The 27,334-nt window shown below is 37.5% G+C and overlaps 3 protein-coding genes and 1 long non-coding RNA gene across 10 annotated transcripts in view; 1 reads left to right on the forward strand and 3 right to left on the reverse strand.

Moving 5' to 3' along the window:
* LOC120770484 overlaps positions 1 to 27,334 on the reverse strand; it is a 149,314-nt gene that overhangs the window by 105,772 nt on the left and 16,208 nt on the right. For 5 of the 6 annotated variants that reach the window (XM_040097997.1, XM_040097996.1, XM_040097995.1 and 2 more), the window contains 5 exons: positions 19,215 to 19,328; positions 19,047 to 19,147; positions 18,575 to 18,672; positions 17,707 to 17,899; positions 16,227 to 16,327 (listed from right to left, as the gene is read on the reverse strand). In XM_040097997.1, the coding sequence (XP_039953931.1) occupies positions 16,227 to 16,327; positions 17,707 to 17,899; positions 18,575 to 18,672; positions 19,047 to 19,147; positions 19,215 to 19,328 (607 nt within the window). The remainder of the gene's footprint in view (positions 1 to 16,226; positions 16,328 to 17,706; positions 17,900 to 18,574; positions 18,673 to 19,046; positions 19,148 to 19,214; positions 19,329 to 27,334) is intronic. The other variant, XM_040097999.1, reaches the window with a different exon arrangement.
* On the reverse strand, positions 5,534 to 6,003 carry LOC120770486. Its single transcript, XM_040098000.1, has 2 exons — positions 5,936 to 6,003; positions 5,534 to 5,854 (listed from the first exon to the last, which is right to left on the reverse strand). Exons 1-2 carry the CDS (start codon positions 5,945 to 5,947, stop codon positions 5,534 to 5,536), a joined length of 333 nt encoding a protein of 110 aa, XP_039953934.1. The 5' UTR covers positions 5,948 to 6,003.
* On the reverse strand, positions 10,924 to 11,323 carry LOC120770488 (cuticle protein LPCP-23-like). The gene is made up of 2 exons (XM_040098003.1): positions 11,312 to 11,323; positions 10,924 to 11,244 (listed from the first exon to the last, which is right to left on the reverse strand). The coding sequence occupies exons 1-2, from the start codon at positions 11,321 to 11,323 to the stop codon at positions 10,924 to 10,926; spliced, it is 333 nt and encodes a 110-aa protein (XP_039953937.1).
* Positions 15,961 to 17,221, forward strand: LOC120770490. 2 transcript variants are annotated; one of them, XR_005704936.1, is made up of 4 exons: positions 15,961 to 16,109; positions 16,236 to 16,353; positions 16,420 to 16,549; positions 16,637 to 17,221. It is a non-coding gene; the product is annotated as an uncharacterized LOC120770490 (long non-coding RNA). The 2 variants fall into 2 exon arrangements; XR_005704935.1 differs by having other exon boundaries at positions 16,420 to 17,221.

Genomic DNA, 27,334 nt, shown 5'->3' on the forward strand with positions numbered 1-27,334 from the left:
TTCTGCCTTCAATGGCAATCATCAAAAATTGGATTAACGTGTTTAAAGCTGGCCGCATGTCGGCTTTCAATATGCCACGCCCTTCAGAGTATTTTTGGATGTATCGGTATATCCCAAATTCCAACGTTCCAGTGGTTATTGAACCAATTCTTTCGTATTGTAAAAAAAGTGGTCACATTGGCCACAGAAAAAAGTTTTCTTTTTGGCCTAATTAGTCTACGAACTACTACCCCAACCGCCTTTTTTTTAACTTCCGCCTACTTTAGAGATTTTCAGAAAACGTATTGTTCAAACAGTTAAAAGGAGGCTATAAGGAGGGATAAATCACCAATTTTCAAAATTACCAAAGTATCTTTCATGAAAGACGATGCGTTTTTAAACTTTTGACATTGTTCATTTGTTGTCAGATGTTAAAAAAAAAACGTCGAAGACTTGATAAAAATATATACATACACATATTATATCCAAATGATGAGCGTGATGACGTGATAGACGAGGATTGCACCGCGACCTTAGGTTTATTGTGCGCCCTCCTAAATCACAAAGACTCCCTAGCACCAGCATATTGATAAAGGCCAAAATACTGCTGGGTGCTAGCGAAGCGATCCCTATTTCGAAACATGGATCCATGCGTCGTTAACCTGTGTCAGCAGACCGCCAATACCGCTCTTTGCCTACTCCTTCTTTCTTCCGGAGCAGTTCCTTTGTGGCATGGGGACTTATCCCAGAGAAGGGTTCAGGTTCAGGGTTAGTGTATGCTGCGGACGAGCTCATCAGCGAGTTCATTCCCGGTTATACCTTTGTCACCGGGCACCCAGATGAGGTGAACTTGGTTACGTTCCGCCTTGCTATAGCCGTTCTCTATACAAAAACTTCTGCTGAAAAAAAAACTTGAAAAACTTCCCATATGTAAGGAGAGTTTGGTGCGTGGTCCTACGTCTCCTGCACCAATTCTCTCTGACGTTTTCGAGCCGTCGGTGTACCACTTGATTATACTATCCCTAAGCAGTACTTCGAGAGTGGAATCTTTCCTTTCAGCCTTGCTGCTAAGGGTAACCTTGAACTTCTTAGTGAAGTTTGCCCTTTTGGTAATGTTGTTCCTTCGGAAAGGAGCCAATGATCTCGCTCATTTAATTCTTTCATCCGCTGGGATGAGATTACCTTACCTCTGCCACACCCTTCTGCTGTTATTTATAACAGTTTGTGTTTGGCTATCTGACCAATTACTAGGTGAAGTGGTTTGGGCTCGAGTATGACTTCAAGTGCTGCTGTCGGACAAGTGCGCATTGCAGTCGACATGCAGATGCCTTCGTGTCATTGCAGCTTCGATAGTTGGGGCCCTACCGAAGTCTGCGAAGACTGCTGAGACCCAAGACTATACGTGAGTATCGGTCGCACGATCATGGTGTACAACCACGTAAAGATTCTTGGCTTACAGCACCAGGATTTACCAGCTAGTCGATGGCACACTACCCATGGTTACAAAACTAAAATATGAACCATCCTAAGCAATCATATATTTACTTTTATTATTGAAAACAAAAAATAGTAATAAATATTTGCTTTTATTTTACAAAAGTCAGTGAACTTATCTACCATCCATGAATAAATATATATCATATTATGTAACGTAATATCCGGCACCGTGTAAGTATTTGAAAGAAGGCCTAAAAAAACAATTACTGAGCAATTTAGATACACTTCTGAGAGAAAAAGAAAACAATTGTCTCCGTGTCCACATTTATAGTATGTACATAAATATCTTTAAGCAGATATGTGCATCATAAGCTGATTAGAATAATATTACAAATCTTATTTAAATATGTTAACATACACACATATTCACACTACTATATATGAGCGAATGCGGCAATAAGTGTGAGTGTGGCCGCGGAAAAAAAATGGCCAAAACATAACGCAACAACCGTGAACAAGCGCCTTTGGCGATATTTTGTCGCTGCCTCCAGTCGAACGTCATTAATCACTGAAATTTATCTCAGAATATTGGCCATTTGGCCGATTGAGTATCTGACTCGCGCTGCCGGCTCAATACTCGTATATTCAAATGTTACCTAACGTCACAAACACACACACACACACACTGGCCAAGAGAGTATGATATACGAGTAGAATATGGAAAATAAACGACAATAATGCTGAAATTATTGTAGCAGAACAAAGCGGAACTCATTTGCAACACCAACGCCACTTCGTTGCGCAACAAGGCCCCTAATCAGCGCTTTGAGTTTTATTACAGTTTGACGCGGCTTATGCCATACGTACTGTATGTATGTGGTTGTAGACTGCCTATTGAGCTGGAAAGCCAGCGGCGTAGCAAAGTACAGTCAATTAGCAACAAGAGTTAAATAAACAGAAATCATTAAAAGACGCCAACGCAGCTACAATGCGCAGCTGCCACAAAACAAAGGCATGAGCGGGCTCAAAACAAACCAACCAACAACTAATGTGCGCAGGTTTCGAAAATTCCATAGATCAGAGTTGTTATTTGTCTGAAACATTTTTAGAAATTTCACATATTTTATTGGTTTGTGTTGGTGTTTTAATATTTGGAGTCTGAAACATGCCCTGCATGGCCCAGCAACCAATTTACGCTTGAGTCAAGCTCTTCCCGTTTTTATTTTACTTATATTTCGTGTATTATAGCATATGAACAAAACTCTTCTGAATGTAAAAGAAATTCAAATGGTAATGTAAAATCCTGTCTAAATACTTAAAACTAGTAGGAAAGATTGAGGTCTAATTTTCTATCACTTGGTTTCATTTGACTCCGAGATCAATGCAGGAGAGAAGAAATAGAAGGTTCATAATACTGGAATAGTAATGAAACATAGTGGGTCATAAATCCAGAGAGGTTACAGAGCACTAAAGTTAGATATTCTCAGATTTTATTATCACTGTAGGAGTGCGACATGTTTTATGGAAGGGGTATGATATTTGGAAAATTAAGCGAAGGAAATGGATCTGGTAGTGAACGGGCCCAAGACGGAATATATTTTCAAACAAACAGTCGTTGCATTCGTCAGTTGGCTCCTACGTCACTGTTGATAGTCATAATAGATAATTTGCTCAATCTGGGAACCAGTATTAACAGTAACAACAATGTCAGCCTCGAAATCCAATGCAGAATAACACTTGCCATAAGGTTCTACGTCGAACTGCGTAGGTAATTTAGGCCACACTCTTCAAGTCACCCATCATCCCCGACCTACTATATGGTGCACACACATGAACGATGACAACATCTGATAAGTCGACGTTACAAGTTTTCAAGATAAAGGCTCTGGGGAAGATCCTTTGTGCTTGGCAACGGCGAATACCGCAATAGCAAGATATATTAGTTTTGCTTTGGCTGGTTAAACCAATACTGATCTATAAGGTTGTTGCCCGATGGAGGGCACTGGGTAAAGACAAACTCGCCAAAAACCTATAATGTGTTCAATGAGCAGCTCTCACAACACAACACGATGGAATTCTACATATAGCACCCATATTGTTTTTTTTCTATAGTAGTAGAAAGCATCGAAAGCCGGAGTGTGGAACTTTCAACCATCCACGCACTAAAGCGAACCCATTCCCAATTCATATCGCTCTTATGGAACCACCGGATTAAGTACTACTTCATGGGTGAGAGAAAAACTTTAATTCTCATCTATCATACGGACTAACTGACGCCTAATATACTTTATATGGCTTAATTTGCTCACGATTAGAGCTGACAGTTTTCTATTTACCAGAGGACTGAAAAGCTCGCCGGCTGGAACGCAAGCAGCCCCTATTGACCATTATTCTTGATAGATCATTATACTTGTACTTATATTGTATTTTGTTTGCTTTACCCGAAGTACATATACGCCAGGTGTTCCTTAAATTTTAATTTGGAGTCGAATTTTTCATGGATAGTGGATTTCTTTTTTTAAAGCCGTACGTAAACGCTAACTCCAAGTGGTTTCTTAAGTGTTCGTACACTTTACCAATCGCATCGAGTGTGTACAAATGTCGATAACGATGAAGATTCTTCAGGGGCTTTTATTGGTTTCGGAAGTATCTAGAACCTTCCACGGTCATTCCACAGTCGGGGAACACACATTTAGTGTTCTAGAACGAGACATTACGAAAACCTCTCTCTCTTCGATTGCTTTCCGGATAACTTAGAGAGATATATATGGGTGGGGAAAAGGATGGATCAAAGCTCAATTGAAAAGTGGAAAGTCAAATCTTATGTCAGGGGCTCTGAGTTAACTCGCGAATCAAACTGCCAGAACATTGTATTGCCTTTCAAGCAGAAGTTGCAACCATCATATACTGTTGAGAATGAGCTCAAAGCTGGTCAAGGAGTGCATTCCATATCATATTTTGTATTGGTGCCTGGACATAGCAGAATCGTTGGAAGTTGTACAGCCAAAGAGCATGCTAAAAAGGCACCCATTTCAAAATTTTATCAAAATGGGAACGAGCAGGGGTTCCCCTGTATTCGTGCATTCGGACGCTGAATTTATTAGCTTCGCGCGAGCTTACCAAGCGTTGGTCAGCAACCAGTACGAAAGCCTCATATCGCCGTCCTAACTGAATACCTTCCCATTGACACTCATGCGGTGATGCTAATGATTTTAGAGGATACAATTTATGAAAGTTGCAATGAGATGGAAACATTTAAACACTTTCTCTTAAGCTTTCGCCAGACAAAGATTGAAGTATCTCGAAAAAGAAAAAAATTTCGTCTGTACTGAAGCTATTATACCTTTCACCTTTCGCATTTTTGATAGCGCAAAAGGGTATAAAAAGATCTTTATTCAGATTTTGATTGTTTAGTTTCAAAATTACTTTTCCATCGAATGATTTAAGTTTGATCAGTCAGTTGTATTGCGGTTATACTCTATCTTTGACTATTTTAGCAATGCCTTGTGCTCTGCCAATTTATTGAAGATACTATCTCGTTAAATAGAAAAGTTTTCCATATGATCACTTGATACCGATCGTTCAGTTTGCTTGCCAGCCATATGCAGCCGACAAATGAGCATCTTCTTGGAGAGAAAAGGTATAAAATTTCAGATCGGTATCTCAAAACTGAAGGACTCGTTCGCGTATATTCATACGGACGTGGCTAAATCGACTGAGCCTTTTACGCTGATCATCTATAAATTTATTTTATATGGTCTCCGACGTTTCGTTGGTAACGCTTAACTCTTTTCAGAAATATTTTCCAAACTATGTATATGGTTTCTTCTTGAAAAAAACCGAAAAAATACAGTGGAAATCGTGTTGTCCTATATTCCTCTAATATACGGGTATAATATAACCGAGACTAGAAATTCGCTTTTAAGACATTTATTTGCAAACAAGTATTCAACTAAATGACATTATTAAAATTAGAAACAAATATGTATGTAATTATATACAACTTATGAAGATGAAAACCAACAACTGACAACTGGCGGGTACTGGAACCGCAACTCCACTTACAGGCCGCCACTTTGTTTGATGAGTGGAATTAATGTAACATAACAGCTCCGCATTACCACCAACCGGCCGAAGGCGATGCATGCAAAGAGGGCAATGCAATGGTCTTATAGATGGGGGCAGCATGCAGCACCGGTGCTGCGTAAGTGGTCTTCACAATGGGCGCCAGGATGGGCTGCACAGCAACGGCTGAACTGTGCACAATCGACGAGCTCTGATGGGAGACAGCGGTGGGGTAGCTCTTCACGATCGCGCCTACCTTGGCCAATACGGGCTCGTGGATGACTGTGGCTGGTGCCGAGTAGAGCAGGGGCGCGTGTGAGAGGTAGCCAGGACGCGCAACGGCGACGGCAAGCAAAGTAGATAACAACACTACCTGCATAAGGATAAAACATTTGGTTATAAAACGATGGGGATGGATATTACGATTCGGAAAAGCAGTCACGTCTGCGCTTACCAATTTCAGCATTTTGATAATCCTTTCTCGGGTGTTGAACGCTTGCGAATTGTAGTTCTGTATTGCGGTGAATTACCGTTGTGACTGTTGCTTGTTGCTGACCAACGCCTGCTCTTTTATACAATCGCAGTAATCCAACGAATTTTCACCGAAAACACAGACATTTGTAACAAAATAAAGCATCAACATGCACAAAAATGCAAAAGAGGAAAATCTACAGCAAAAACATGCAGTTAAAGTACACAAAAAAAATATATAAACAAAATAAGATTACAATCATAAAAGCAGCCGACGTGAAAAACGCCAACTTGGTCGCATTTTTGGCTGCCGGCACAGTGTTGTTGCGAATTATGACCGAACGATGTAAAGTAGTGCGCCCGGTCGGTGGGTTGTTGGGTCGGTGGGCCGGTCATTGTTTGCGTTTTTCCGTTGCTAAGGTGTTTGGTCGGCGCAAATGTGTGCCATATGAAAACTAAATTATAACAACAACAAAAACATGTGAAATAGAAGCACTCTTATTTTCATTTTCTCACTCGTGAGCTACATGACTCGCTGACGCAGCCGCTATTAACCGTTATACGCCTTGGCAGCATGTCGCTGCAGGTGTGTTGCATGGCGTGTCATTGTGGGCCGCCGAGCTTGTGTGTTTTGTCTGCCACGATAAGCCGTTGACACACTGCCGCAACAACACAACACAACACGACCAAATAAATTGTGCTCAGAAATAAAAGTACATACAACATGCCATATCGCGTTTGCCCACCACAACAATAACAACAACTAAGCGGCCATTAAAGTATGTAGCTGCGATTGCATCACGCACACGCTCGCCGTAAGCGCTTTAATGGCTTTTGCTAGTGGCATGCTTGGCTTCTTTACTTGGCCATAAACCGAGTTTTAACAGCCGTGTCTGCCTCACCGAAAGTCTCAGTCACACATTGGTACATCAGGCTTGACCGTGAAAAACGAACGCATTCGTTTGCTTGTGCGTTTTATTTGGCCACTTGCCGCTGATGCAACTAATGCCTACAAGACAACAACAACCTGATTGGTAATTGTTGTAAATGTCGCTATTTTTATCATTACTTTGTAGCGCTTTTCTTGTGGTTCAAACCGAACTTGCGCTGGCTTACGTGGAAGTGTCTCAAGTTCATGTTCACGCACTGTGCGTGTACGCAACAGCACAACATGCCCCAGTCTTCAAGGTGGCAGCACGAACCGGCTTTCAGCTTGTGCGTGGAATGTGTGGGCATGTTGGTAAGTTTTTTGTGGTTGCAACTGCATTTGTAAGATACTATCAAATAAGTGGTTTCTTACGAGTTAACAATTAATCACGGCTTCCGTTGCACCGTTATTTTATATGATATCATGTGATATGTTAAGACCGCAGATGTGCGATGTGATATCACTTGCTATGAGGCGATGTATTATCACATCTGTTTGATTTTTGGTTTGTGTTGTTATTTAATAAGTTTTGATCATAATTTCTAAGCTTAGCTTAGGTTAGGTTAGATGGCAGATTGCCTGTTGACTGCTATGTATGGTCCTTTGTGAAGACTTAGAAAAAATGAAATTTTGTATACGAACTTATAAATTACCAAAACCAATACAAATTTACACAGGCATTTAATTACCAATCCTGCCAGTTCGGTGGGATGTCTGAAGTTAAGCGCTCCCAAGTATTTAAGCCTTGACCTCCCAAACGCGGAATGGTCAAGAAGAAAGCAGTTTCCACCTCATCTTCTTCCATACAGTTTCTGCAGATGGCGTCTGGTAAAGTTCGTTACCTAGCAGCATGGACGCCAATAGTGCAAGTTCCTGTTAAAATTCTCACAACTAGGGACTACTCACTAGATCTCTTGCGATCGATTTCGGACCAAAAAGTTTTGCGGCAGACCATGTATGGTGGCTCAGCGCCGGTCAAGCTCCCACGAAGTCCAGCTATCTAGTTATACACAAAAGGATACGAGAGCACCGACCGCTCCCATTCAACTGATAGCTAGCTTATCAGCTTTACAATTGCCTACGATTTCGCCAGGCACGCATACCAGTCTTATCACAAGGAAACTCGATACAGTAGAGGCCCGCTAATCCGGATCAATTAAAACCGGCCCCTATCCAGAATATAAGGAAATCCGGATTACCAAAGACATATCAGAATTATGTATTATGAAAAAATATTTATAAATTTCTGTTTGTTTATTATAACAAATAGTACACCTGTTCCAAAAAAACAAAAAAAACTTAAACCAATAAAGCATAAAAGCGAATGTAGTGAATAATAAACATGTGATCCGGATTAGAGAATACGGATAGAGAATGTCGGTCCGAATTACAAGGACATAATAGAAATTTTGAGTTTTTTAACCCTGTCCGGATTACAGTGGAATCCGGATTAGCCATGTCCGGATTAGCGGGCCTCTACTGTACTATTATTAATGAGGTTGGACATTCTTTGACCAACTCTAAACTGTTAATGAGTTCAAGGCTAGTATCGTCGCCCTGCTATTTGAGTGGATGTCACTTCTCTGAAGGAGGCTTTCAGAGTCATATAACTTCCGACGATGTTTACGCGCACTATGTGCAAGATGGCGTTAAATGCCATGGTTAGAGTGGACCTAAGTGCACCACACATGCTGATGAGCGCCATCCGTTGAACGCTTTTGAGTTTTTTTACAAGTGTATTCTTTTCTAGAACCCTCCGCCACATAAAGATTCAAAAACACATAATGGGCTTAGTATCCTTTTGGCAACAGATCCTCTACAGCAGTGTAAGGGAATCGCTGCCTTTTTTCCTATCCAGAATGAGCCCCAGCTTAATCATTAAAGATATGTCCTTAAGGTGATTTACAAAATATTAATTATTTTCGGAAATAAAGCTATGTTATTGACGCAACATCCAATTGGCAGGACCGGCTAACACTAGGCGAGATTCTTCAAAATATTTGTTATGTTTTCTGAAATTCTATTCACTTAAACATGTGAATCTTCTCTATATATGCCTTCATTGTACTAGCTAAATATGTCTTAGAAGAAATAACATTTTTCTTCTATTCTTAAAACATTTTACGAAGTCTAAGAAGTAGTAAACTAGTAAGGAAGGATAAGTTCGGGTATAACCGAACATTTAATACTCTTGTAAGGATTAATGGCAGGGAAATATCTTCAGGTGTTACATGGGGTCTAGGGCAAGTTTTCACCAAATTTTATTCATTCTAAGCACATGGATGCACTCTTATTAGAAAACACGCTCTCATCATTTCAATAAGGTTACCAATATATTGGCCGATGTATCCAGTATAAAGCCACCAGGACGTTCGATAATCTTTATATTAGGTATGTATATGACGGTTAAAGGAGGTATTGGTTGAACCCATTTTTGAGCCACAGAAATACTATTTTCAGAAAATAATTATATCTGCATTTTAATTATATATCTCATACAATAACCGATATTTTCGGTAAAATGTCAACTATGGGTACTGGGGTCCGCATATTCGGTACCTAGGGGTTTGAAAACTTTTCATTCGATTTGGCCAATCTTAAGTCTTAAGGTGACATACTTCAAATGCACTATTCGGTCAAAATTTTAACTATTTGTATTAGTTGCGTCATGATTTGTTTTCTGGAAAGGTATGAATAAAATGGAATTTAAAATTGTGTTGTATGAGAAGTAAATATGGGTGTAATCGGATTTCGCTCATTTTCACACTGTAATATAGGAATATCAGAATAATCATATCCACTTAATTTGGTTGAAATCGGTAGAGCGGGTAACAAGATATGTGATTTTACCTAAAGGTGGGCGGTGCAACGCCCATTGTCCAATCTTGACCCTGGTTTCCATAAACCGGACTGTTGTATTTACTTTTTTTCAAGAAACATATGTATATACCAATGAGCGCAGGGCCGCAGAGGGTCTCACGTAAGCTATCGTTAGGTCCACCGTACTCGGGGCTTTAAACAAATTTAAGCCTTGAGCCAGCAATTCAGGGATAAAATTCTACTGCACTGTGGTGTCCTGTGAGAGTAGTTGCATTAAAAAATTTGTAGGTTGACTGAGCTTTGCACAGATGGCAAATAATCTGTTTGGTTAACAGAGTTTTGGGAGTCGGGAAAATCCTCATATCCTTTTTTCTTCGCACTCGACGACTTGGCTCCGAGATGTTCTCCGATGGCATTCTTTGTCGATGGCGGTTTTATCCGCCTACTCGTCCGGGGGCAACTCTCCTAAGAAGGTACCTTCGCAGCTTGGCGGTGACCAACCCTGAAGTGGACGGTGGAGAATAATAGCTGAGCCCTGCCACCTACAGACTCGAGGAATGAATTCGAGTCTTTGTCTATAACCATAACTATAATATCACCTTCTGGGGTACTATCACGATAAAATATCTGCCACATAATCGTTTTCAATTTCGTGTTTTGTTTGGCCAGCATCCATAATATCGACTCCGTGAACATATCAGGCATCCTAACCCTAATGAAGATGTAAGTCTTTGTAGTCTGAGTGGAAACCTCCTCGCACCGCACAAAGCGCAGTTTGGAGCCGTACCATAGCTGCAGGAGACCCTCCATCGGATTACCAGTTGCGTGGGTGCCACTTGGTTGGTGTTAATGTTGTCATCGTCGCTCATGTTGATTGTTTTCATTTGAATCTTATACTAAAGACCCCATCCAAGACCTTTCAGAGGAAATTGTTTTAATGTAAATATTACATATCCATACTGTCCGTCAAAAATAAGGTGAACTTAGTTATAACCACGCCCTTCTAGTAAATAAGGTCTTCCTTATTATGTTCCGATCTCAATCCAGTTAATATTCATAATTTAAAGCGCAATCTTACATTTTGGGAAAATTAATTTATCTTTTTATTTAATTAGCAAAAAAAAATTAGGTACATAATAAGCAATTCCAAAGAAAATAAAAATAAAATATCACGTCCAACTACTAATTCAAGCTTTCATGCAGTACATCACAGCGTCGAGCATTTACCACGATTTCAAAACCACTGGAGAAGCGATTGTCTTCACAATGGGAGCAGCGTAGGTATGCACAACAGGAGCAGAGGCTACATAGCTGGTCTTAACAACCGGTGCAACAATGTCCTCAACAAGATGAGCGGAGCTGTGCACAACCGATTGGCTTTGGTGGGAGACTGATGTGGGCACACTCTGAACCACGGCGCCCACTTTGGTCAGAACGGGCTCGTGCACGGCAACTGTAGCGACGGGTGCGGAGTACACAACTGGATGCGAAGCAATGAAGCCTGGAGCAGCAGCAGCTACGGCGAGGAGAGCAGACAACACCACCTGAGAAGAGAACAAAGATATTAATTGGTTTTGAAATATTTTTCGTAACTCCCACTTGCCAACTTACCAACTTGAACATTTTGATTTTTTTTTTGGGAAGGTCTGTGTTGTGCTATGTGAGTTCACAAATTCAACTGATGAATATTCAGAATGCACTTTAGCTTTTTATACCAAATTTTACGCAGCCCCAAAAACTCGCCCAAATTACGAAAAGAAGTTAACAATTTTCGAAATAATCATTATTACCGTAATTTTTTTCGTTTTTTGTAATTGAATGCATTTTGGTTGTTTACATTGTAGATTGAAAGAGTACCGTATTGATTTACGATCGCAATGTTGGAAGGAATAAAATGCGTGAGTATCTACCGGCGAGTTGCAAACAATAATAAAGTAATAAATTGGTGTGCGGAAAGGCCAAAGCGTAGCCGAGAATAACGAGCCAAACGGTAGCGCCAGCGTCAATGAGACAGCTAGACAGGCCATCATAAACGAATATTTCAATTAGTCTTGCGTTTTTGTTTTGACTTATTTTTCTTCACTTAACTGATATGGATTTCTTTTTATGCTTCTTTGGTCTCGCTTGACCTCCAACACGCACTTAAACTGCAAGTAATGCAGTAGTTAAAGTACGCCGGGCTGAATGTAATGATAAGATCGCTTTTATGGAAGAAATAATACTCGTAATAACGAAAATAAAATCAAATTGCGAGGCTACTCGCAAACTAATCAAAACTGAGTTCGGGGAAACTCAAAAAAAAGAAAAGAAAAAAAAAAAACAATTATAAATATAAACAAAGTTGTAAGAAATACTATGTACTTGGTTTATTAATGCTAACGGTTTAAAGTTTCAACTTTTTTCCAACGCTATAACTGTAGTATTTTCTAATCATATGATGAAAATTTCAAATGTTTTATTGTAATTTGGCCAAAAGTGACTTTATAATGGCATACAAAAATTATTATTACTAAAATCACTGAACTCTTAGATTAGGTTAATCTGGTAGACCAGGTAGCCACGAATAGACCAGTTTGGTCCTTTGCGATACCAGATCGACTTCAGTTGCTAAGTCCATGAGGAGTAGTCATCGTTTACGATGCCTGCGCTAGACATGAATTTTAACAGACTCTACGTCCTCACTATCGATACCTCTTTCAGTGTATCATACAATTGGGACCCCAGATGCTTACAGCCTAGTCTTGCCAAAGCGAGAAAAGTGCACAAGATATTCCCCCTGGTGTCCTGCTCTAGACATTTGCTACAGTATTCTCGATCTATCCGCCTCATCCTGCGGGCGGGTGTCTCCATCAGACAGTGACCTGTTAATATTAATATTCCCATCATGTTCATACAGTCTTTTTTAACGTGTGCCTATAGGATTTTTACGTACTTCCGATCTACAGTTTTGCACCCAGATAACTATTAGACCATTGACAGCATGAAAAGCTCTGGCTCTGTCCACAGGTAGAGTAGCAAAGAAGAAGAGCAATTTTTCAAGGTTAGCTACGTTAAGATGAAAATTATTATGAGTAACTCTCTTCCGTCAACAAAAAAGGTGGGGTGTAAATAATTATTAAAAACTTTGATTTTCTTTTGCAAAAATTCTCTCTTACAGTGTAAATATATTTCACAAATTAGTACAAGCGGTTGATAACGACTATAGCTTCCAAAGCTTTGAAAAATAAACAATTTAATAAAAGCAAACTTTCTTGTTGTAAGCCCCTTCATAGGATTCACGGTTGTTTCGTTAGTTGTTGCCTTTTATATTATGGCATTAGAGAACGAAAAGAAATATTAAACACCGAAAAATGTGTTGTTGTTTTTCAAAATGTTCTCTCGAAGCATCGCTATCGTATTTTTTTAACCTATTTCTCGACATATCGACACCAGCCAAATTATATTTACAGTAAATTCTTCGTGCAATATTGAATGTATGCTGTTCCCACTAATGCCTATCTATACTTTCTTATAGTTGTCTCAATCTCACGGTAGGTCACGTGACGATCTTGCTATATCAGTTTGCACACAACGTCAATTACTGAAACGACAACTGGTTTTGGACAACTTTTTCGAAATTTGTTTTGGAGTTATCTAAGACCTCGATTGATTTCAACATACCATCGATAAACACTGGTCCCTGATGGAACCTCATCACCAAAAATTTAATTAAGTTCATGGATGCTCTGTTGCTGAGTTAAGGAGTTACATAGAGTTAGAAGGCCGAAAATAGGAGATTTTTCCAGAATTTTTTATGAAAAATTTTTAAATTTATTGATCAGAAAATTTGTACACTTAGTACGTTATCTTTTAGCTGTATTTTGAGACTTAGCATTAGTAAAATATTTAATTGGAAAGGAACTACAGCCGTTCTCCGGAAGCTCCTCTCAAAATTGACGTTTTCCGGTGACCACCATATTTCTGAACTGAATCCTCTGAATTTAAAAAACCAAACAGACTTCATTAAAGTAATATTAAATCTAGTAAATATTCGAAGGAACAAGCAAAATACAATTTTATGACAAAATGGCGGTTTCTCAAAAAAAAGCAAGTAAGGAAGGGCTAAGTTCGGGTGTCACCGAACATTTTATACTCTCGCATGGTAAAGTGATAATCGAGATTTCATAATACGTCATTTACATATTTTTCAAATACCGTATTTTTGTAAAGTTTTATTCCGCTATCATCATTAGTTCCTAATGTATATATTATACAAAGAAGGCATCAGATGGAATTCAAAATAGCGTTATATTGGAAGAAGGCGTGGTTGTGAACCGATTTCACCCATATTTCGTACATGTCATCAGGGTGTTAAGAAAATATTACAAACCGAATTTCATCGAAATCGGTCTAGTAGTTCCTGAGATATGGTTTTTGGTCCATAAGTGGGCGACGCCACGCTCATTTTCAATTTTAAAAAAAAGCCTGGGTGCAGCTTCCTTCTGCCATTTCTTCCGTAAAATTTAGTGTTTCTGACGTTTTTTGTTAGTCGGTTAACGCACTTGTAGTGATTTTCAACATAACCTTTGTATGGGAGGTGGGCGTGGTTATTATCCGACTTCTTCCATTTTTGAGCTGTATATGGAAATGCCTGAAGGAAACGAGTCTATAGAGTTTGGTTGACATAGCTATAGTAGTTTCCGAGATATGTACAAAAAACTTAGTAGGGGGCGCCACTTTTCCAAAAAAATTACGTCCAAATATGCCCCTTCCTAATGCGATCCTTTGTGCTAAATTTCACTTTAATATCTTTATTTGTGGCTTAGTTATGACACTTTATAGGTTTTCGGTTTTCGCCATTTTGTGGGCGTGGCAGTGGGCTGATTTTTCCCATCTTCGAACTTAACCTTCTTATGGAGCCAAGAAATACGTGTACCAAGTTTCATCATGATATCTCAATTTTTACTCAAGTTACAGCTTGCACGGACGGACGGACGGACAGACAGACATCCGGATTTCAACTCTACTCGTCACCCTGATCACTTTGGTATATATAACCCTATATCTGACTCTTTTAGTTTTAAGACTCACAAACAACCGTTATGTGAACAAAACTATAATACTCTCCTTAGCAACATTGTTGCGAGAGTATAAAAAAGTTATTCGAGCGTGTTAGATTTTCAAAGCGAATGTTAAGGAACCTCTAAAAAGTGTGCCATTTAAATGTCTGACAATTTCGACGTGACCAAAAGTCATGACTGATTTTAAAACTTGTAAAAACAAGGTGACCTTGAGATACTCGAGCGCGTCAGATTTTTATGCAGGGGGATGAACTTGATGTCAGAGTCTTCCCAAAAGATAATCTGACAATTATATAGAGGGATATCGTTAATCTGACGATTTAAAAGTGGAAGAATTCTGTTTGGTTCTTGTTTTTGTTACAAGATGAAATAAAAACAGTGTATACATATATGCATATATATGTATATATATATATTTCATACGTTTCTTCGCCACAGAAAACACATTTGACACTCACCTCATTAATTTTTACAATGGATGTAAAACTGATCGCTGTAAACGGAAAAAAAAATAGAAAACACCACAAACAAACAAAAGTGTCAAGCGTCTACTAATAACAACCACGCTATGGTGATCAGTACGCTTGACCTTTTGTCGACGATTTTACCTGTATCGCCCTATGGAAGCTGTCAGATGATAGGATTTTCGTGCACGAGTATTTTAAGGTGACGTATTTTTTTTGCAAATTTGTCACCCTGCTATTTCTCTAAGTCACCCTCAAACTATCAGAATATGGAAATATACACACGTCTTCATGTATTTAATTTACCATCTCTTAATCTGACGCGCTCGAGTTTTCCGATGGATCGATTTTTTTTCTCTAATCTGTCGAATTCCCCCCAACGCACTCCTCCATATTAAGGGCTCATATTTGGTAGGGGTACATAAAAAGGTGCAATGTTTCTGACACGCTTTAGTAACTTCGAAAAACCCCGCTTGGGCTCCCCTACTATATGTATGTGTTGTGTTGAACACTGTTCAATTACGAGTATACTCATGTTTTAGTTGCGCAAGTGCGCAAAATGCCAAATAATGATTGCTCAAAAATATGCGACTGTGGTTAACAACTTTTAGTACCCGCAATTTAAGAGGGTTATTTTTTTACGGATTGTCTAATCTTTCAGAATGACTCAGCGCCATGCTATCATACAAAATTATTTCAATTATATTTGGTGGTTCGTTTTTATTGACCGCAAGTGTACATATATGTAATTCCTAATGCTTACAGACGCTGAAATTTGTACTATGGTTCTTAAGAGATTTTGTGGAGGTAAACAGCATTACATGAAGTACATCGAATTGAAGGGATACTAAATAAAATGTATGAACTCCAACTGTTTTTAAGACAGTTAGTATATAAAACTCTGTTGTTATTTGTAAAATTTTTTTAAATATATAATAGATTATATTGAATGAGTATATTTAAGAAACTATTTAATATATAATATGAATCGATCATACACACCTGTTTTAGGATTCCTACCAATAGTTCATCAACATTGTGTTGAATTCCACTGGATGTCTCTATAAATTTTGCATCGTGTGAAGCAGCTAACGCTTTTCCTTCTAAAGACGAAACGAGAGAAAATCAGGTATTCACTAAATTATACTAATTTGCAATATAATATGTGCATATATATTTATATATACATGTATAGGATTTATTGCATAATATATTCGGAAATCAGCGCAGATTACTCCATTAAGAGACCCTGATTTCTTCTGATGCTAGTTACCTAAGTTTTATGGAGAGCATGTATGTAGCGAGCGTGTTTTTCTTTGCGCCAGGTACGTCATCATCGCTTCTAAATATATTTATTAGCTTAAACTGTATAGTGTACTTTACTTTCCATCATTCTCTTTTTAATTAACAAGGCAACATAACAAGCAAGGAAGGCTAAGTTTAGGTTTAACAGAAAATGTTATACTCTTGCAACTTGCAGGGATCAAATAATAACATTTGGCATAATAATAAAGTTTGGCATAACTATGTACATATGTATATTAAAAACTATATTAAAACATGAAATCGTGAATACATTACATTTAACTAGTCTTTTCTTCGCATTAGCGAAAATTATTTATGTATGTATTAAAATCATTCTCAAATGAGATAAATGTTATGTAAACTCAACCGAAGATGCTAAATTTAATATCTTGAGTTAATGTGGAAAACGTCTACCAGAAGGCCAAAAATATTTAGGGAAATGAGGTTTGGACGAAGGTCTAGGTCAACTCCATTCATATTCACCGCTAAACCACATAATTTTTATAACAGCTTCAATATTCAAATAACGAAAATCATTAAATATGATATGGGCCAATTCGTAGACCAATTTCACATACTTTATTCAATATTATACGTTCAGTTAATTTCGGTAATATATCATATATGTATATTGATTTATATATACATATATAGTATAAAGCCAAACGGACGTTTGAAAATCTTTGTTAGGTATAAGGGGGTAAAGGGACATACAGGCATACCATCATCAGGAAAGGATTTTCTCCGCATCACAATAATATATCGCGCTACTATACATCTCATGGTATCAAAAAACATGTTTACCATGTTTCATCAAAATATCTTCATTTTCACTCTCACGGATTTCAACTCATCATCCTAATCATTTACACAGATATAACGCTATATCTATCTTGAGTTTTAGGTGACACAAGCAACCGATAATTGAACAAAACTATTTATGTATTTGCTTTGTTGCAAGAGTATAAAAATTGAGGAGACGCAATTTGAATACGAATTGTATAGAATATTGCAAAATGTTTTCGCTTTTCTGTTTGCTGACAGTGTTAAAGCGTCAATTTTTTATACAGTACTCTAAACATAAGTGTTTGTTTAAAATGCTACGGCCTTAACAAATGATATTATGCGCATAAGATCGTTGCAATATTTAATTGTACTCGTACTAAAATGCTCTTACCTTGTGTTGAGATAACTCGAGCACGTGCTAAATCCGCTTTGTTCCCTACTATAATAACAGATTTATCTTTAATATAGTTTTCCTGCCACAAGTATTTTATAATTTCTTCTGCAACTCGGAACGATGATTTTTCAACTACAGAAAATACAACAACACATCCGTGCGGCTCATAAGTTGATAACGAGTTTTCCACCTATTTTTAGAAGAAAATATTAAAGTAACACAGTCAACGCTAAAAAAATATATATGTATGTATGTACGTAAATATATATATATAAATAATATAAAACTCTAATCAATTACACAACATTCGGCTGACTATGGAACGAAACTAAATTTTCCCGATAGATTTAGTGGTAATTAAAAAAGTAATTTCTCTGTTTTTCGAAACAAAAGTTTAATAACCTTTTACAAAACCAATTACTTCATAATCAGGTATGTAGACATTGCAAGTGAAGTTATCTCTTAAAAAGCCCAAAATTATATTGCCGTTATAACCAAAAATGGCGGCGTTGCTGTCGGTATATTTCAAACATTTTAAAACTCTTATAAACAGCGGTGGTATGAATTGTTGAGACCGAATCGGACTAAAACATTGAGATGTTTATGAAATATGCTTCTGGTTATGAAATATTTACCAAATTATTGTTGAGACCGAATCGGACTAAAACATTGAGATGTTTATGAAATATGCTTCTGGTTATGAAATATTTACCAAATTATCTACGAATTTCCAAATATACATTCAATATGTTGATTTAATAAAATCGGCTTTCAGTATACCCACTTATATAGACTCATATTTAAGTATCGTTTATCATATGAATAAAGTGTTGCAAAAAATAAAAACCACTATGTTTTAACTTACGCTCATTTCCACTCTTGGATGATCAATGAATACCAACTCTGATTCTACGTCGTCCAACAAAACGCTCACTGTCTTTTCACCAAATTCGTCATCTACAACTCAAATAAAAGTATTTTTACTAAAAACATCACATATATTACTAATTAAATTAAATAACATTCACATTAATTATATTAATTTTTCGAAACTCGAGATTATAATTGTTTATTTAAAAAACACAATTTCTTAATCCATTAACCATTAAACTGTTGATGTACTGAAACTGTTCACACAGCAGTTACAAAAAACTGACGGAAATTGAATAATTTTGTAATATCATCAGACAACAGATAATTTTTGACAAAACATAGTTTGAAAATTGTTATTCATTTCTAACGATCTTTTCTAATATCTATGAAGCTCCTTCTATAAACAGCTGTAGTTAGTAGGTTTCAAAGCTATTAATGATCATATTTTGAAATGTTGTGCTTACCTAAACTAGCATCATAGGTGTGCATATATTCCGACGTCATGAATTGATTTACCAAAGCTGTTTTTCCAACACCTGAATCACCTAACATAACTATACGATAACTAGAGATGGAAACAAAAAAACATATTTAAAAAAATTTTGTCGAAAACAAATGCAATACAAACGAACCGTGCTGGTGGTGGAGGTTCGAGATCGTCCGAATGTGGTGATGAAGGAACCGAGTCCACATTAGCATACCCACCTCCACAGCATGATCCCTCGAATGGTGAACGTTCGCTTGCTCTAAAAAATTAAAACAAACAAATAACAATTACATATAGATAAGCGTAACAAAATAACCTATGGACTAAAAATTGTTAAAATGTGGGCATTACTCCGCACTCTAATTTGTTTGATGTAAATATCTCCTAAACCACTTAAGCAACAAAAACCAAATTCGCTCAAGACAAATCCCTTAGGTACCCAAACCAACACTGTAAAAGTGGATGAAATCGGAAGACAACCCCGTGCACTCCTCATATATGTAAATGTACTGTTAGAAACTACTAAGTAAAAGTGTGATAAATCAATAATTAATTACAGCAGAGCCGTACAATTTTTACCGGAGATGGTATTAGAAGGCTTAATAGGAGCCGGAGTAAACACGGGCCGATGGGCGTGGCACCGACAGCGTGCTTTACTGATAACAGTGTATCTTATTGCATAAAATGGATAAAATTGGTTGAAAACTTAACTAGGTCATATGACAAACAGATAGCATCCGGGTGTCTTTATTCCATATGATTGGTGGTGTGTGAGGTATCTTAATGAATCTCAAAAAATATTTTATTAGTATGTGACATGTTAATAGTTAATAGATAAAATCGGGTCGATACCACCACCAACTCTCGTATACGAAATATGTGTAATTATTTTCTTTTTTCTAACTAACCTTATGTCGAATATGTCGGTTAGTGAATGAGTTATAGGTATTTATATACTACTGTGGGCTAAAACTAGTAAGACTTTTAAATTTCGCGCGAAAACCCATTCGTCGAAATATTTTTTTTCTAGGCTAGTACTACTGTGCCAAACGTCACACCAAAATAATCATAAGTGTTTAGTATATGCTTGTCATTCTGAAGTACACAAAATACATTAGGCGATTTTTGCGTTAAGTGAAATTATTCAACAAAGAAGTTGTATTAATTTTTTAAAGCGGAATCAAATTTCGGATGCCGAAACGTTCAGAATGATTGAAAATGCCTTTGGTGATAATTATTTGTCTCAAGCAAGTGTTTTAGATTGATACAAATTATTTAATGATAGTCGAGAACGCGTTGACGACGTACCATGTACAAAACGGCCATCAACATAAATTGATGATTAACATGTCAATAAAAAAAAGAATTTGGTGCTCGAGAATCGACGATTAATAGTTAGAGCTCTTACTGGCATCGTTGGAATATCGGAAGGATCAGTAAAAACCATTTTGAAAGATTATTTGGGCTTAATAAAAGAGAAAGCACGATTGGTTACAAAATTACGCAATTTTTTTCGAATAACTTCGTAGCCTTAACGCCTGTGAAATAATGTTTACCGACTACCAAGATGTCATGAAACGTATGAATACTGGCGGAAAAATACAAAAATAGCAAAGGTGAGCCGAAGTCGAAAAAACCACGTCAAAGGAAGTCAAAATCAAGGTTATGTTGACAGACTTCTTCGATTATCGAGGTGTGGTGCACTCCGAATTCCTGCCGACCGACCAAACTATTCAGAAAACTCAAACGACCACTCCGAGGAAACCGTTTTAAGTCAATTGAAGACATTAAACGTGAATTGCTACTCGTATTGAAGGCTATTATTTATTATGAACAGATTTTTACAATTATTTTCTCATAGTAGCATATAAATATATACTATATATATATATACCTCGATTCTGATCCTCTGGTTGACGTTTTACATCTTAAGGCATTTCCCTGGTTTTGATTCTTAAAAGTTTCAAGAGTATAAAAGAACTTATATTAGGATTTATAATTTTTTTTATTTTCCAAAATATTTTCAATTTGATAACAAACGCGTGTGCCACATTATCCGCTTATAGTGCAGGGTTTGTCCGGAAAGAAATAAGTCTGAGTCGATTTAAAAAAAATGTATTGAACCAATTGTTACAATTATTGAAAAACTTTCAAAACTGGTTCCTTCTGCGTCGATGCTGCGCTGCCAGCGCAATTTCCAAGCATTGAAGGCTGCTGCTTGGATTCCCTTTCATCGGTCTTTTCAGGCAAAGAAACAAAAAAGTCCGGGGTTTCGCAACCCCGGTCCAGTTTCTCGGAGACAACTGACCAGCCGTTCGTTCGTTAGCTAGAAACCCCCTCTACCTAATCCAGCCGGTGCGCGCACGCTCTGAAGTACAGGCGCGGCGGAAGAAAATCAATCTGCAAAAGAGATGCTGTTAGTAATTTTGCTAGTGATTTTTTTGCTAGCAGGAATTTTCTGTTGTCGCAGGAAGAGCCAGCTGTAGACAAATGTGTAAACAGATGATATTTGGATCAATTTTATAATAGTTTTGTTCGCGTTTTTTTTTGCAATATCTTTTTTATTTATTTAATCTGTTTTTTGTTTTAAAAGCCTAACAATAAGTTATAAAATCTTACATCTATTTAAAATCTAGGCAAGCTCAAGCAAGTGATTGATTGTTGCTCCTTAGTACGCAGGCATATCTCTTCTTTTAAGGCGTGTTTGATCGCAGGAATGTTCCAGAGCATTAGCCAAAGGGTTTGGGTGATCTCGGAGTTTAGATATACATAAGTATATTTAACTAGCTGTTACCCTGTGCGTTTCGCTACACCTAAATCGAATAAAACTCTTAAGGGTTTTTACTTTGTGTTTTATTTAGTTGTAAAACTGTTACTTATTTATAAAACATATTGGTACAACAACAGGTTTTTCCACCTGGCGCGTAAATGAATAAGCACCTTGGTGTTCCCACTCTCGAGCAGGCGACGAACAATTGGCCGTGGGAGAAGCACGGTTCTTCCAAATTGACGCCGCACACTTGAAACGTTTGCCCTTGCGATTTGTTGATGGTCATCGCAAAGGCAAGACGTACTGGGAACTGCAAGCGCTTAAATTCAAACGGCATTTCCGTTTTAATCATGGGAATGCGTTGTAAGAGTACAACTTCACCTGCTGCCTTGCCATTTAGTATTGTTGCTTCAATCAAATTTGGCCACAATTTTTTGACTGAAAGTCTTGTGCCATTGCACAAGGTCGGTGGCTTCAGATTTCGTAGAAGTATAATGGGGGAACCGACTTTCAGGACCAAACGATGCGGTGGCAGACCGGGGGGAATCTTGATTTAAAACGCTATCAATCGATGTACATATATGTTGTAGCTTCTCCTGGCAGTTTTTCTTGACTGGCAAAATTGATTTCGATGACGTGTACATTTTTCGGTGCCAATATTGCGCGTTCACTTAAATAATCGTGGCGTTGATAGTGTTGAACAATATTCGGAAATACACTTTCAATCAATTCTTCTTTCGATTGTAAAAGTGTACAAAAGTTGTTCGGCAATGTGTTCAAACCGGTATCATCAATTGGTATTTTGCCTTCGCCAATGTCCAACAACTGCTTCGAAAACGCCGCTGCGGATCGATCATTTTGCAGTTGGACTCGCATGTTGATGGTAAGAGTCAGCCTTTGAACATGTCTCCACAAAACTGACGATTTTAAACATACGTTTATTTCGTCGGGAGGAGTTGATCGAGGAATGACTGACAAAGTTTGCCGAAAATCGCCGGATAATAAGACTAATACTCCGCCAAAAAGTTGTTGCTTTTGGCGTAAATCTTGCATTGTTCTATTGAATGCTTCTAATAACTTTTTGTTAGCCATTGGGCACTCATCCCATAGAACTATTCCAGCTCCTCGCAAAACTTTTGCCATTGTTGAATTCCTCGATATGTTGCACGTTGGTGTTTCAACGACTTGGATGTTCAACGATAATTTCAACGCAGAATGTGCTGTTCGGCCGCCATCAAGTAGAGTAGCAGCGATGCCTGACGAAGCAATTGCCAGCGCAATTTTCTGCTGTGACCATTTAGTAGCAAGAATCAAAGAGATCAGAAACGTTTTCCCTGTACCACCGGGCGCATCAAGAAAGTAGAATCCACCGGCGTTATTGTCAACCGCTCGTATAATCTTATCATAAGCATTTTTCTGCTGAATATTCAATTTGGTAATGTTAGCTTGTATGAAAGCACGCAATTCATTGCAATCGTATTGTTGTTCACGTTGAACACTCATGGTCAATGATTGGGCGCAGTAATGCCAAGTTGCGCTAATGCCTTATTCACAATTGTAAGGCACAGATCTTCAACCAATATCAAATCAAAATTATACATTTGTAATGTACATAGATATATAGCAAGTCTGCGTCCGATGCTCGATTACGCGCCAAAATTAATAAGTCCTCTGTCATGTAGTCTTTATACTTATTCCACAGTTATTGCGGATTTGACGGAAGGCATGTAGATATTATTATGGCAAATAGTCCCGTATTTGTTTTGGATGAGATGTGAGTGATGCGTCATGAAGTGCGGTGTCCCAATGCATATCCTCTTCTAAAAAATGCAATCGCTGACTTGCTTCACGATACGTCGCACACAACTGACCGTCAACAGTTTTCAAATCATCAAATGATCTTGGTCCGCGCACGTTGACTAATAGCAGACGCAAATAAAAACATTCGGCGTTGTTCGGATGGATGGTGTAAATGCGTCTTATGGCATCGGTTTTACGGACATTTGGATAACCGTCAACACGCTCCCCTTGCTTTCGTCGTTGAAATGATTTCGATGATGGATTTCAAGTGAAATATTGTGGTATTTCGGAATATAGCAATGTTCTTGCAAATTCATCGTTTTCACACAACTCGAAAAAGGTAGTTGTGTTGTCCCCGGTGGTCGTGCTAGAGTATGCATATTTGAAGTACATAAATAAAAATGGAAAAATTAACCTAAAACTATATCTTAAACTATGTATTTTACCCATACACGCATATGCAATAAGACAGTGTATTTGCAAACCGCATGAAAGCTCTTACGAAACAATAACAATACTCACTTGCTTTGTGTAAGTTGCACGGTCAGCAGAAAAACACCAAATCGGTTCGAATAAATGTAGCAAATCGATGGAATTAAATCTGGAAAAAACACACATTGTTGAAACACTTTTTTTTACACACACCGCGCATTTTCAAGCGACAATCGAACCGCATGGCATCACATATGAAACAACAACAATACTCACTTTGTGTTGTACGCAGAATGTTAATCACGTTGAAATCTGAGAAAAATACACACAATGTTGAAACATTTTTTTTGATACACTCAGTGCATTTGGAACACTTACGTTTTGTATGTCTTGTTAACTTGACAGTCATCCATAGAAAGAACGAATGACAGGCAAAAACGATCAACATGCGATGTCAATGTTTTTTATTAATTGTAATCATCCGCCAGTTGTTTCTGTTTATTAGTAAAAGGCATTTGACAGGACTGCCAATCTTGCGGCAAACCATTATTTCATGAGAATTTGTATAGGCGGGATGTATCATTTTTTTTTTTTTTTTTTGCAAAACGTGCAATGATACACACATTAAATTTCTTATGTGCACCCTCCCAACAGACACCAATCACCCCTGAAAATTTCATTGAAATTGGGCAAGCCGTCTAGGAGGAGTATGCGAACAGGAAGTTTTGCCACTTAATTTTATATATATAGATTCTGCTGTCTTCTACTTCTTTCTTTACATTAGGAATACCAAGGTATTTATGAATATTTTCATTACGCATGTACCTTGGTGAACACGTGATTGTTCTAAACATTTTTGATTGGAACCTTTGTATTATATCAATATTAGTATAAATCGGTTTTATGACCGCATTGGGGTACTAAAATATTGTTCATTTTTACTTAGGTCTTAGGGAAAACGTAACATGCTTACACTTTTGTTCATTCACATTTATACGCCAGTTGGCTAGCCGTTCTTCGACAGACCTTAAATGCTCGACTAATATTCTTGATGCTATTATGTGTGTGTAAGCTGTGTCATCCGCAAAAGTTGATGTTAATACATTATTAGGTGTAGGAAGATCTGCTGTATATATGATGTATAGAGTTGGGCCTAAAAAACTGCCCTGTGGTACACCAGCCCTTATCTGTCGTTCATCAGATATGAAATCTCCCACTTTTACCATACAAGTATATTGCCTATTTTTTAAATAAGACTCCAAAGTTATACACGATTCTAAAGGTAGAATGTTTTTAATTTTATATAAAAGGCCTCATTACCACACCTTATCAAACGCCTGAGCCACGTCTAGAAATAAAGCTGAACAGTACTCTCTATGCTCAAATGCTTTTCTTATTTCGTTAGTAATTCTATTTACTTGCTCTATCGTGCTATGTTTTTCACGAAACCCGAATTGGTGCGTTGGTATTATATTATTTTCATGGAGGAAAAGAGACTTCTTTGATACGAGTAGTAACACTTTTTCAAATATTTTAGAAAGACAAGGTACAAGACTGATTGGTCTGTATGAAGACGGCTGTGTTCAGTCTTTCCCAGGTTTATCTACCAAGATAATCTGCGAATTTTTCGATGAATTAGGATAGTATCCGAGATTAGGAATTGCATTGAAGAGCAAAGAGAGCACTTCTACAGCAATACTTGGTAACTCAATAAGCATTTTTGGGGTAATATTATCATGTCCTGGTGACTTTTTTGGTTTAAGTTCTTTAATTATTCTAATAATTTCAGATGGTGAAGGCTCGAGTGACTCTTTAACTGTGTTGGGTAAGCTGGACAACTCCTCAAAGTTGTTCTTTGGGCAATTTGGTTGAAATACCTTTTCTAGGTGATTTGCAAAACAATTAGCCTTTTCCTCGTCACTTCGAGCCCAATTCCCACCCATGTCTCGTATAGGCATGTTGGAGTCGGTTGGTGGCTTCATGGACTTTTTGGCTTTCCAAAGGGAATTTTGCTTGCTTGAATTTGGATACAGCTTTTTTGTATACATTTCGGTATTGAATTCTTCCTCACATTTAAGCGTTTTTTTTTAATTTACGTGCAGCAAATTTCAATTGAAGCTGAGTGGAAGGGGAGCGATTGCCGATCTGCCATTCACGTCTTGCACGCCTTTTTTTCTTTTACAAGCTTTTCTATTTCTATGTTAGTGATTTTTCTGGGATCTCGCGGCTTATAGTTTTTGTATGGTGTTGCTAAGACAGCTGCGCTAGTTATTATATCATTGAGTTCTCTTATGCTTTCCTCAATATCTCTTCCTGTATTTATTTTGAACTCAACATTAATGTGGCTACTCACGTATTTTTTATATTTTAGCCAATTCGTTTTATAAGATGTTAGACCCACTTTTGGATCAACGAATATGGGTTGTTCACATAATTTTATTAGTACAGGAGAGTGATCAGAAGATAGATCAGTAGATGTATCAGCTGTTATGTGCGATTTATCTACATATATTTTTGATTACAGAAAAATCAATTAAATCTGGTATTTTTTTACGATCACTAGGCCAATATGTCGGCTTAGCAGGAGATATAATGTCAAGGTTATTGTGCCGTTAGCATTCCATAAACAAATGTTCAATACACTCATTTTTTACTTAAAAGAGTTTGCAACATTTGGTTTTGTGATTTGATTATCTCTTGAATCATATTTTGTATTCAAGCCATAATTAATGGTTATTGGGAAATCATTGAATCCACGCTCACTTAAAAATTTTACGGATTTGTCTGTTGTCTACAAAGTGCTTATATGACCTTGGCTTTATTTGAAAAATGGTTTCAGAAGAGTTTTGCTTTAAAAAATGTATCTTATCAATTTAAAATTTCTTAAAACTGCAGGTAAAAGAGTTTCTCCGTTGCGAAAATCTTCCCGAAAAGGCTAATTTACTTATAGATAATGCTCACTGCCACCCCAAAAAAGGAGAGTTAAAGAGTACAGATGGTCAAATATCGGTAATGTGTGTTCCTCCGAATTGTACTGCTGTTATACTGCCCATGGACCAGGAATGTCATAAGACTTACGAAAATGAACCACAAAACAAGCCTTTGAGGCCGACGAGGAAAATCAGTAGACAAAGCTCTGAAAAGCATCAGCTTGAAAGACGCATTATGTTTTTTATCTAATGCATTTTCAAAAATTGTTTGACATAACAACCGAATGGGATAATGAAGAAGGCATCCCTCTTTCAGAGTTACGTTTACAGTTA

The sequence above is a fragment of the Bactrocera tryoni genome, chromosome 3, assembly GCF_016617805.1.
Source record: "Bactrocera tryoni isolate S06 chromosome 3, CSIRO_BtryS06_freeze2, whole genome shotgun sequence".
NCBI classification, from domain to species: Eukaryota; Metazoa; Arthropoda; class Insecta; order Diptera; family Tephritidae; genus Bactrocera; species Bactrocera tryoni.